Source organism: Mastomys coucha, unplaced genomic scaffold, assembly GCF_008632895.1.
Source record: "Mastomys coucha isolate ucsf_1 unplaced genomic scaffold, UCSF_Mcou_1 pScaffold1, whole genome shotgun sequence".
Lineage (NCBI taxonomy): Eukaryota > Metazoa > Chordata > Mammalia > Rodentia > Muridae > Mastomys > Mastomys coucha.
The window spans coordinates 78,074,717-78,086,724 of NW_022196891.1; the positions used below are offsets into that span (position 1 = coordinate 78,074,717).

General features: G+C 40.7%; 1 protein-coding gene across 3 annotated transcripts in view; it reads right to left on the bottom strand.

Moving 5' to 3' along the window:
* Nvl (nuclear VCP like) overlaps positions 1 to 12,008 on the bottom strand; it is a 53,194-nt gene that overhangs the window by 17,504 nt on the left and 23,682 nt on the right. For all 3 annotated transcript variants that reach the window (XM_031391244.1, XM_031391245.1, XM_031336855.1), the window contains 4 exons: positions 11,491 to 11,635; positions 6,494 to 6,743; positions 3,630 to 3,848; positions 1,818 to 1,922 (listed from right to left, as the gene is read on the bottom strand). In XM_031391244.1, coding sequence (XP_031247104.1) covers positions 1,818 to 1,922; positions 3,630 to 3,848; positions 6,494 to 6,743; positions 11,491 to 11,635 — 719 coding nt within the window. The remainder of the gene's footprint in view (positions 1 to 1,817; positions 1,923 to 3,629; positions 3,849 to 6,493; positions 6,744 to 11,490; positions 11,636 to 12,008) is intronic.

Consider the following 12,008-nt stretch of genomic DNA (forward strand, 5'->3'; position numbering starts at 1 on the left):
AAAAGAAAAGAAAAATACTGTATTCAGGAAATAATGCTAAGCAAGAAAAGTGTGCTTAAACCTTTTATTTGAAGCCAGGTATAATCAAATCCCAGCACTGAGAAGGCTCAAACAGAAGGAGCACCTCTGAGAGTCTGAGGTCAGCCTGCACTACATGAGTTCCAGACCAACCTAGGACACAGAGGAAGACACTACTCCCTGTAATTAAAATAAAACTTTTTTAAATAAAATTTTACATTTTTGGAATACATACATATATTGTTATGGTTTAGATTATGCAACATCTCCCAAAGATGTGTATGGTTAAAGGCTTGAGTTTCTGCTAACAAAGTTTTGAGAAATATTCGGATCCTAAGAGATTTGACCTAAATGACAGATTACTTGATACATTAATAATTCAACCTCCTAAGATGTGCCGCGTCCTCTTAGAACTTAATGTGCCAAGGAGGGTTGATAGTCACGGGAGGGAAGGAGGACAGGAGTGTGGGGGAAGGGAAGGGTAAGGAAAGGAAAGGAGAGGAAGCTACGACTGGAATATAAAGTAAATAAATTAATTAATAAAATAATACTTCAATCTCCTGAGGTGGTGGTGGTAGTGCACGCCTTTAATCTGGGAGGCAGGGGCAGGCGGACCTCTGTATAAGCACGGCTTATTTCCAGGACAGTTCCAGGACAGCCAAAGCTACATGGAGAAACCTTGTCTGGGGGGTAGATAGGGGTGGGCTTTGATCTTATTACTCAAAGGTAGTGAGTTGCTTGAAAATGAAAGTCACTGAGGCGGGCTGGAGAGATGGCTCGGCGGTTAAGAGCACTGACTGCTCTTCCAGAGGTCCTGAGTTCAAATCCCAGCAACCACATGATGGCTCACAACCATCTGTAATGGGATCCAGTGCCCTCTTCCAGGGTGTCTGAAGACAGCTACAGTGTACTCACATACATGAAATAAATAAGTAAATCTTGAAAAAGAGAGAGAGAGAGAGAGAGAGAGAGAGAGAGAGAGAGAGAGCGCCAGTCACCAGGGCACCCTGGAAAGATTTATCTTGTGCCCACTCTCCCCCTAGCTTTTCCTCTCTCTGAGTCCTAGCCGCCATGAGGTGACTACTTTTCTTTGTTACCATTCTGACGTGATGCTGTCCCTCCACACAGGCATAGAAACATGGAGCTACCAGATACTGAAGTCTCAGAAATCATGAGCCAAAATATGTCTGTATTTGATCACACCAATCAAAGCTAATTAACAAATTAACTTGTCTTTATTTTATCTTGATATGCATATAAGAAAGATACCTGGGACTGACTACCAAATAAAACAGAGGTAGCAAAAAGCAGTAGTAGGATTATAAACATTCTTCTCTTTTGCTAATTTATATTTTCTATTGCAGAAGTTTTTTTAAGTATCATAAAGAACATACTAGAAAATATTCATGATAATAATTAAACAAAAGCAAGAAACAAGATGAGCTATAAACTAAAGTTATATACCAATACCTAGACAATGCAAAGGTTAAAGTGACCCTGAGCAAGAGTACTGCGAGTTCATGAAATGTTGCACAGCTTTGAGAAACATATGAGCCTTTTTGTCTTCATGGGACAGGACCCCTTTCTTGTTTCTTTCGCGGGAATGAGAGTGACAAAACCAATTAAAACTATTTTGTTCTAAAGGACAATGTAGAAAATTTTATTGAAAAAAAATCAGTCTGCTAAAATGAATTTCTAACAGAGTATATACAACAGATCTATTTCATGATGTCATTTAAACCTTCATTATCCTACTGAAGGCAAGCAATGCAGCACACGCAGTAGAACTTGTGCCGTACCTTTGCTAGCAGAGTTTTTCCACATCCAGGAGGACCGGCTAGGAGGATGCCAGCTGGAGACCCCAAACCAAGAGTTCGGAACTGGTCTGGGTTGCGGACAGGTGCCTAGAAGAAACAATGCCAACTGTGATTCATTATCAGTGCTCACTTACACTGAGTGTTCAACTGTATGTCATCTCTCATATTCAACCCTAACCACAAAGACTAAAAATGAGGGTGGCTGGTCAAACGTTGTTTTAGACATCAGGTACATGGGACACACAGGGATTGTTTTAGACATCAGGTACATGGGACACACAGGAAAGACTCCCTTTGTGCTCCATATTCTCGCTAACCTCCATCTAAATATGTGGACCAGAGTGGCCTCGGGTTCAAAGATCTGTCTCTTGTCTCCTAAGAACAAAGATTAAAGGGAAGTACTACTACATCAAGCTAGACACTATTCTTAAGGAATTTATGCATACAGGTAAATTATAAGAACACTTTACACAAAACATATAGTATTTCATTATAAAATGTGCCAATATGCACAGATGGAGGACAATCTCTGGCCCTTGCCTTCCACCTTCTTTGAGGCAGGGTCTCTTGTTTTTTCTGTTGAATACACCAAGCAGGTTGGCCCACAAGCTTCCAGGGAGTCTTGCTGTCTCTGCCTTTCTCCCCCCTGGGAGTGTAGTAGTTACAGTAGTTTCAAACTACAGTAGTTGCATTAACTACTGCATCTGATTTAACCTGGCTTCTGGGGACACAAACTCAAGTCCTTACTTACCCTTGCATGGCAAATGGTTTACCCACTGAACTATTCCCCCAGGCCCAGAAAAACTATTTCAATATATTAAAATCAAGTTTTATAAAATCAATTTCTAAGTTATGAAAGTCCAGGAGACAGCTTTCTCATGGAAATCAGAGGCAGCAGGCTCTACACATGGTTAAATACCACACACTCTTGCTCTCGACAATCCTAGAGTGCTCTTTCACATTTGGTAGTACATACCTCCCAAATGGGTCACAACTCAAAATGGTCAGTCAGCAGGAAAGTCAGTGTAACTAACATCAATCCAAAGGTTCACGGGCATCAAAGCTGCCGTGACCCTTGAGTCTGACCTAGAAGGTAGTTTTCATACACACTGGTCTGGAGTGAAACCTGAATTTGTTTTTCTTGAACTCACTATGTAGTAACCAAACACAACCAAAATAATGAGTATGAAACATCTCAAGAGAATGACACCTCATTGTTGGGACAGATAAGACTTAAAGATGACAAACTGAAGCTGAATTTCCTATATTTGAACTGTATCTCAGTAAAGCCATATATATATATATATTTTTGGTTTTTTGAGACAGGGTTTCTCTGCATAGTCCTGGCTGTCCTAGAACTCACTCTGAAGACCAGGCTGGCCTCGAACTCAGAAATCCGCCTGCCTCTGCCTCCCAAGTGCTGGGATTAAAGGCGTACGCCACCACCACCCGGCAAAGCCATATTTTTAAACATGCATTTGGGGGTTACAGAGATGGCTCAATGGTTGAGTACTTACTGCTCTTGCAGAGAACCTAGGTTCATTTCCCAGCACCCACAAAAAGTGGTTCTCAATAATCTATAACGCCAATTTCAGAGGAGTGATGCCTTCAGATCTCCGTCAGTACTAGCCATGTACATAGTACACACATATACATGCAGGTAAAACACTCATACACATAAAATAAGAAAGTCTGTATTTTTTAGTGACATACTCTGGTAGACATGCATGCAGGTTTTCTTTTAGATCTTAACTCACAACCAATGCCAGTGGCACTGAGAGCTGGCATACCTACCAATATTGCCATTATAAGCTCGTCTCTAATATCTTCCAGAGCACCAATATCAGCCCATGTCACATTAGGGACAGTTACAAAGCCTTCCCTTTTGGCAGAAGGCTGGACTTCTGCCAGAGCAACAATGAAATCATTTAATTCAATGCACAGTCCTTGCATCTGTTCCTCTGAGAGGGGATCTTGGTCTCTTAGCAACCCCAACAGCCTTTGCAATTCATCCTTTAAAGATAACAGTCAAAGGAGAACAATGTGAACCACAAAGTAACATGCAATTGAAATAAGCATTCCAAGATTCTCTAAGTTATAGTGAATTTAATGAACTATGCATTGTAATAATGTTTCTACACAAGCTATACTTCTTTCTTTGTAAGTAGATCATATATTTGGTAAAATAAAGAAAAATAATTATAATCAAGAAATAAGAGAGAGAGGGGGAAAAGGAGGAAGAAGAAGAGGAGGAAGAGGAAGAGGAGGAGAGAGGGAGGGAGGGAAGGTGGGGGAAAGAGAAGAGAGAAGAGAGGTTGATTTGATATTAAATATAATTCTAAATTTTAAGCTAGGGTTAGATAATGCAAACATAGGAGGTTGGCCAAAAATATCCATTTCATTTCTAAATATTCATAAAGCAGCTGACTTAAGACAAAGTTACTCTGGCAACATTGTAAATTCATTTTAAGTTTCTCTAATAACTTAAACAAAATCCACAGTGAGGAACCTTCCTAGTTCAATGCATCTTGAACTCCAAAGGCAGATTTTTGCTTTGTGAAGAACATTAAGGTACAAACACACACACACACACACACACACACACCACACTCACACACACACAAAGTTACTCTGGCAAAATGTAAATTCATTTTAAGTTTCTCTAATAACTTAACAAAATCCACAGTTGTCCTGTAACTCAATCTGTAGACCAAGCTGCCTTTGAACTTACAGAGGACACACCTGCCTTTGCCTCCTGAGTATCAGAGGCATGCATTACCAGCACCCGGCAAAATCTCTTTAATTACTTCATGTGGACAGGTGTTCTGCCTGCATGTATGTGTGTGTTCCATATGTGTGTCTGATGCCTGCAGAGGCTAGAATAGGTGTTGGCTCTTCAAAGACTGAAGTTATAGACAGTTGAGAACTGCCCAGTGGGTGCTGGAATTTGTACCCAGATCCTCTAGAAGTACGAGCAGCCAGAGCTCTTACCAGTGAGCCTTCACTCCAGCCTGTTTTATCTCTTTAATAATTCTGAAACCAACACCTCTATAGATAGATAGATTTTTTTTTTTCCGAGACAGAGTTTCTCTGTGTAGCCCTGGCTGTCCTGGAACTCACTCTGTAGACCAGGCTGGCCTCGAACGCAGAAATCCACCTGCCTCTGCCTCCCAAACGCTGGGATATAAAGGTGTGCACCCAAACTGTTGCCATTAAAACCATCATAGCAGAACTAAAGAGATGGTAAGCACTGCCTGTGATTCCAGAAGACCCAAGTTCAACTCCCAGCATCCACATGGCAACCCACAACTGTGCGTAACTCCAACTCCAACAGATCTAATTCTGGCCTCCTCAGACAGCAGGTATGCATGGAGTGCACAGACGTACACTCAGGCAAACACTAGTACACATAAAATAAATTTAAAAATCAAAACAATACCATACCTTGTGAAAATAGTATTGAGAAACTGATATTTATAGAGCTCCTTTTTATTTCTCCTCATAGTCTCACTCTGAGATGTTTAAATGCAGAATCTGGTTTCCTATTGTTGTATCTAGCACTTAGAAGAATTCTTAATAGATATTTATTAATAAAAACAAGCCAAACTTGGATTAATGCAGGCCCCATGTTTAAGCTCAGGTTCAGATGAAAGTTAGATTGAATAAAATAAGTTTTAAAACATAGCTCTAGGGCTAGAGAACTGGTTCAGTGTTTGAGAGTTCTTACTGCTCTACGGAGGACCTGGGATCGATGCCCAGTACCCACAAGTAACTCACAACCATCTGTAACTCCAGTCCCAGGAAATCAGAAGCTGCCTTCTGACTTCCATGGGCAATAGGAACACATGTCTGCACATACATATACACAGAAAGGTAAAAACACTCATACATATAAAACAATAAAACCTAAAAGAAAAATGAAATACAGCTCTACTTAGCAGAATCATGTGGTAAATCCCATAATGCACCTCACACAGAAATGAAGTTTACACCACTTGCCAATCTGTGTATGAAAATACAATTATCTAATTGAAAATTGGGAAATTTAAGTATTTCTAGCAATTCTGTGAGACTATATCTTTACAGATTAGAAAACCTGACTTACTAAACTGAATTTTTTGAATTAACCAATCATCAAATCAGGCTAAAATCCTGCATTGTGGCCATGACAGCTCATGCCTATAAGCCATATGTTAGAAGCTAAAGCTTGAAGTTAGTCAAAACTATAGTTAAAAAAAAAAAATTCTACCTCAAAATAAACTAAGAAAAATAAAATTAAAGTAAATCCTAAATTGTATGCAATATTATAAAAACAATGAATTTATCATGGTTGACAGGAATAATGATGGTTTCAAGTAAGGAAAAAGAACAACTAATTTAAAACAAAAGACCTGGATTTAGTACCTGCTTTGTAAAGCAGAGACCAGGCAGGTCTAGGAAAGTACAACTTCTTAAACTTAGTGTCTTTGCTAACAAAATAAAGAAACCAAATTACGTAATGCTGTGTGTTACAATGAGCTTTTATGATTTATCACTTAACCAGAAGCGTCACATAAATGCCAATGCCTTGGCAGGAACTGCAAACGTTTTCCGTAAAGGACTGAATCTCATCATGCCGTGGCATGAACACAGGTAAGAGAAAGAGCACTGAAGAGCACCTGAGCTTCAGAAGGGGGCTCAGCTCCCAGCCTGTCCTCCTGGTCTCCTTCAGAGGGCAAGCCTTCAGTCTCAGGCTTTTTCTTCTGCTGCGTCTGCTGTTTCATCAAGACCCTATTGACCGCACACATGGCTGCCTCTCGGCAAAGGGCCATCAGATCAGCACCAACAAAGCCTGGCGTTAGGTGTGCTAAGTGACAAAAATTAAAAGTTTCTGGAAGCCTCAGTTTTCGGCACAACGTTTGGAGAATTCTGCAGAAAAGACAGTTTAAAAAATTCAGACTCCATAACTATTAGTAAAAGTAAATTCCTACCTATATTCACTTGAAAGTTTATACATTAATCTGTACTGATGGTATCATAATGAATGCTATATAAGACAAATCACTCAATAATTGCTCATTACTTTAACTACATGCCCAATGTTATTCCAGAAAAGCTTATGCTAAGTATCTGTTTATTGGGAACTATGCTGTATATTATGATAAGCATAGGTTTGTTTATTTCTTTTATTCATTTCTAAGTGTTTTGCAATATTGTAGGGGAAACAGCTTATGGAGGATATACTTACAGAGCAAATAAAATATGCACTTACCAGAAAGAGAAACCTACTCAAACCATACTTCATACTATTCAGTACTAAAAGTTTGTCATTGCCCCTCACTCCCCCTTGAAATGAGGTCTTAGTATGTATATAGCCCTTGCTGGCCTGCAACTTGGTATGTAGAGCAGGCTGACCTTGAACTCAGAATACCTCAGAATCATTGTCATGTTTTATCACGTCCAGCTCTACAAGTTATTTTATAAGCATATATTCATTATACAAAATAAAGTTCCATAGTGATATTATTTATCTTGGTACTTCAAACTTCCAACATTGGATTTTGAGGCAGAGTCTCATGCAACTCAAGGTGGTCGGTCTCAGAGTCTATATGTACTGGAGGATGCCCTTGAACTCGATTCTCCTGCCTCTACCTACCAAGCACTAGGATTACAGATCTGCGCCACCATAATCTGTTAACATCATCTTATATTAGAAGGGGGCTCAGCTCCCAGCCTTTCCTCCTGGTCTCCTTCAGAGGGTAAACCTTCAGTCTCAGTCTTTTTTTTTTTTTTTTCTGCTGTGTCTGCTGTTCATCAAGACCCTATTGACCGCACACATGGCTGCCTCTCTGATTGAGAGCAATTAGGGTTATTGTCATTTCTTCCTCCTCTCTTTCATGTTTCCATCCCTCCTTCTTTTTACTTTTTCATACATTAAATAACTGTGTGTCTGTGTGTTGGGTCTCCACACAGTACTGGGGTGCTATAGTATAAGTCTGTCTTCTGTTTTTCTGACACAAACAGCTGGGCGGTGTTTGTGTCAGAAGGACAGAAGACAGACTGTGACAATGATTCTCCTGCCTCTACCTACCAAGTACTAGATCTGTAATCCTAGTACTTGGTAGGTAGAGGCAGGAGAATCGAGTTCAAGGGCATTCTGCAGTACATATAGACTTTGAGACCACCTGTAACAGTAGCTATATTAGGATAGCTACTGTTTCAATTTCCATCATTTCCTGTTGTTCAGATCCTGTACTATACATGTAAAACACTTCATTAAGGTCGGACAGTGGTGGTGCAAATCAAGAAGCAAAGCTCAAGGTTTGGCAGTCTATGTATGTAGACTATGTATGTAGTCTATGTATGTAGACTGCCAAACCTAGACTTCAGCTTCCTTAGCTTGTTTGTGTCCGAAGGACAGAAGACAGACTTATACTATAGCACCCCAGTACTGTGTGGAGACCCAACACACAGACACAGTTATTTAATGTATGAAAAAGTGAAAAGAAGGAGGGATGGAAAAATGAAAGAGAGGAGGAAGAAATGACAATAACCCTAATTGCTCTCAATCAGACTTAACTATGTGGCAAGTATGTTATTTTGCATTTACCTTCCAGTTTCTAGGGTATATAACATAGGCCAAAACAAACGTAAATACATGCAAAAGGAGGGGAAAAAAATGGCCCTCAGGAAATAAAAAAAAAGAACTTGCCTAGCATGTTGGAGGTCCTGGGCTTTAATGCTAAGAACTACAATAAATCCTCCAACAAAGTTAACAAATAAGATACTAAAGTTTAAAAAGAGGGAAAACTTCCAGAAATAAGTTGCCTTAACTTGAATTAAGGCTGACAATGAGCTCTGCTTCCACTTCTTTTTTTTTGTGGTGGGGGGGGGGGGGGGGGGGGGGGGTTCGAAACAGGGTTTCTCTGTGTAGCTCTGGCTGTCCTGGAACTCACTCTGTAGACCAGGCTGGCCTTGAACTCAGAAATCCGCCTGCCTCTGCCTCCCAAGCACTGGGATTAATGGTGTGCGCCACCACCACCCAGCTTTGCTTCCACTTCTAACTGTGGCAGCGGGATGTCAGAGGACGTCAGCCATGTCCTCTCTTCGCATTACCTCTTTCCTATTTAATAAACTGCCTCTACTTCTATCACTATCCATAGCTTTTGTTGTTGTTTTGTTTCTTAAAGACTGGTATGGAGTTAAACATACTTTTTAAGCACAAAAGAGCTGTCATTTTATCCTTATACATCCTTATATTATTTCTGAAAAATGAGATCTGGACAAATGAACCAGATTAAAAAGAAATGATTTTATTGAGAGTCTAAAAGGGTAATACTATGCTGCAGAGTTAGTTAAGACAAAACTTTCTCAGAGAAATTTTCTCAGTGGACACAGATGGGAGAGTGGAGCTTAGAGTGTGCTAGCCAGCCTCCCACCACTCTAGAAGGACCTAAAGCAATCAGCTAATAAAGAAAAAGGTGGATTTGGGCTCAGTCTTGGAGGTTCTGGAACATAATCAGATATTCACATTATTTTTAGGCCTCTCGTAGGGAGGAAGAGCAGCATATCACGGTTAGGCTATGTGGTTCAGCAAATTTGCTCTCTTCACAACTAGAGAGTAAAAAACAACAAAAAAGCAGGTGAAGACACCAGGGTCCCTTCTTCCCATTAGAGGCTACTACCCAATGGCAGGAAGACGCATCTCTAGGCCACATCTATACAAGGTTCCAAAAAAACATTCACCATAACGTGCTTTTGTGTGGTGTTTTGTAACTGCAACTACAAAAAGTTTTTTTTTTTTTTGGTTTTTCGAGACAGGGTTTCTCTGTGTAGCCCTAGTTGTCCTGGAACTCACTCTGTAGACCAGGGTGGCGTCGAACTCAGAAATCCACTTCCCAAGTGCTGGGATCAAAGGCGTGCGCCACCACCGCCCGGTCAAAGAGTATTTTTGCAATGTAACCCTCTCTCCGACCCAACAATTCTGCTTTCCACTCACCTAGCATCTGGGGATACACCACAGGGGCAGAGCACTGGCTCATCAGCACGTGCAAGGCCCTGGGTTCAATCCCCAATGCTGTAAGAAAACAAAAAATATGTATTCTCATAAAATTATAAAGAGATAGAAACAACCAGTGAGTAAAGTAAAAATCTTGCAATCCTGATGAGAACTGCAAACAAACAACCTGGTTTGTTTGAATGTGTACCTCTGATTATAACATTAACTATAATGCCACTATAAATTTTATGAAATACATATTTCATACATTTATGAATATGTGTATTTTCTACCTCTGTCCACTGATGGTCTAGATAAACGTGACTAAACTCAGAGTAAGACTCACCCACCCCCAGTACTCAGACTATGATCACTAATACCACTTGCCATTAAAAGAATGAACAGTCCTTAGAAGGACAAGTCCTAACTTCAGGTCTGGCACAAAGACAAAGACGACCATGGACTTCATGGTAGTATAGTACCCGAGTCAGGTTTACTACCTCAGTGATGAAATACCATGCCCACAGAAACTTGGAGAGGGACGGTTTTATTCAGCTTATACTTCCACAGCACTGTTCCTCAGAAGTCGGGACATGAATTACACCAGAGCAGGACCCTGGAGATAGGCACTTATGTAAACACCATAGAAGGGTGCTGCTTACTGGCTTGGTTCTCATAGGCTTGCTCAGCTTGTTTAAAATAGAACCCAGGACCACCAGCCCAGGAATGGCACCACCCACCATGGGCTGTGTCTTCTCTCATCAATTACTAATTAAGAAAATGCCTTACAGCCAGACCTTATGGAGCCATTTTCTCAATTGAGGTTTCCTCCTTTCAGATGACATAAAACTAGACAGGACACATAGCAAAGAAAACTATCAGAAGCTATTAGGACTACATCACAATGACACAGCTTTTTGGCAGTCCAGAGAAGCTGAAACTATTTGGTAACTGCTCACACTAGGGAATAAATACGTGAAGTTCCATAATTGGGTTTTTTTTTGTTTGGTTGGTTTTGGTTTTGTCGAGACAGGGTTTCTCTGTGTAGCCCTGGTTGTCCTGGAACTCACTCTGTAGACCAGGCTGGCCTCGAACTCAGAAATCCACCTGCCTCTGCCTCCCAAGTGCTGGGATTAAAGGCGTGCGCCACCGCCGCCCGGCGAAGTTCCATAATTGTAACAGCTTTAAAATACATCCAAAGATTCATGACCCTTCTCTTATTGGAAGATTCAGTGTATTTTTTCTTTAAAACTGGGCCAACCTTAATGACAAAACTATCTAGTATAGTGATATTACTATTTTGTGACTTCTAAAACTAGGTTTAAAAAGCAATGCTGGCCAGGCCTATTTGCAGAAAGCCTCTGCCTGAAGTCCTATCTGTCAGCTAGCCACTTCAATGTGGCTATAAGGAAGCTCAAACTGTTCCAAAGAAGTGTGAAGCTAGACAAGAAAAAGGAGAGAAAAATGATATATATACAAAAGACAGAGACAAGAGACAGAGAGAGAACAGACATCAACCACGTGGTATTTCTTAGCACTGATCTTTCAACCATGCTCCTCAGCTCACACAGTGGTCCACAAGCATCATCACTCTGTAAGAATGTACCTTTCGCCGTTTTTCCCTACAGAGGAGGCAATAAACGTTGCTGCAGAAGGAAAAAAAAAAAAAGAATGTACCTTTCTCTGGCTGCCTCATCCGGGATTCCCAAGCAGACCTCTCGGTCAAACCTTCCTGCACGTCTCAAAGCGGGATCCAATGAGTCTGGCCGGTTAGTAGCTCCAACAACGAGGACCCGGGCTGTAGCTGCCAGGTTATTCAGATCTAAGAACCAGATGTAGAAGACAGAGAACAAGACGTCTGATGTTTGAGAACAACAATGCTTACACAAATGACTTAAAAGTCAGAGAGAAGTTGTATACTCTGATACACAAATATTTATAAACATTTATTATGTAACAAGTATGAAGATAAAGACTGCCTGTCTTATCAGCAATTCACAATCTACTGAGGAATATAAAGTGGCTAAGTAAGGAAACATAGTGTAAGACACGTTTCAGGAAGTTTAATAACTCCCAGCACTTGGGAGGCAAAGGCAGGCAGATCAAAGGCAGGCGGATTTCTGAGTACGAGGCCAGCCTGGTCTACAGAGTGAGCTCCAGGATAGCCAGGGCTACACAGAGAAACCCTGTCTCGA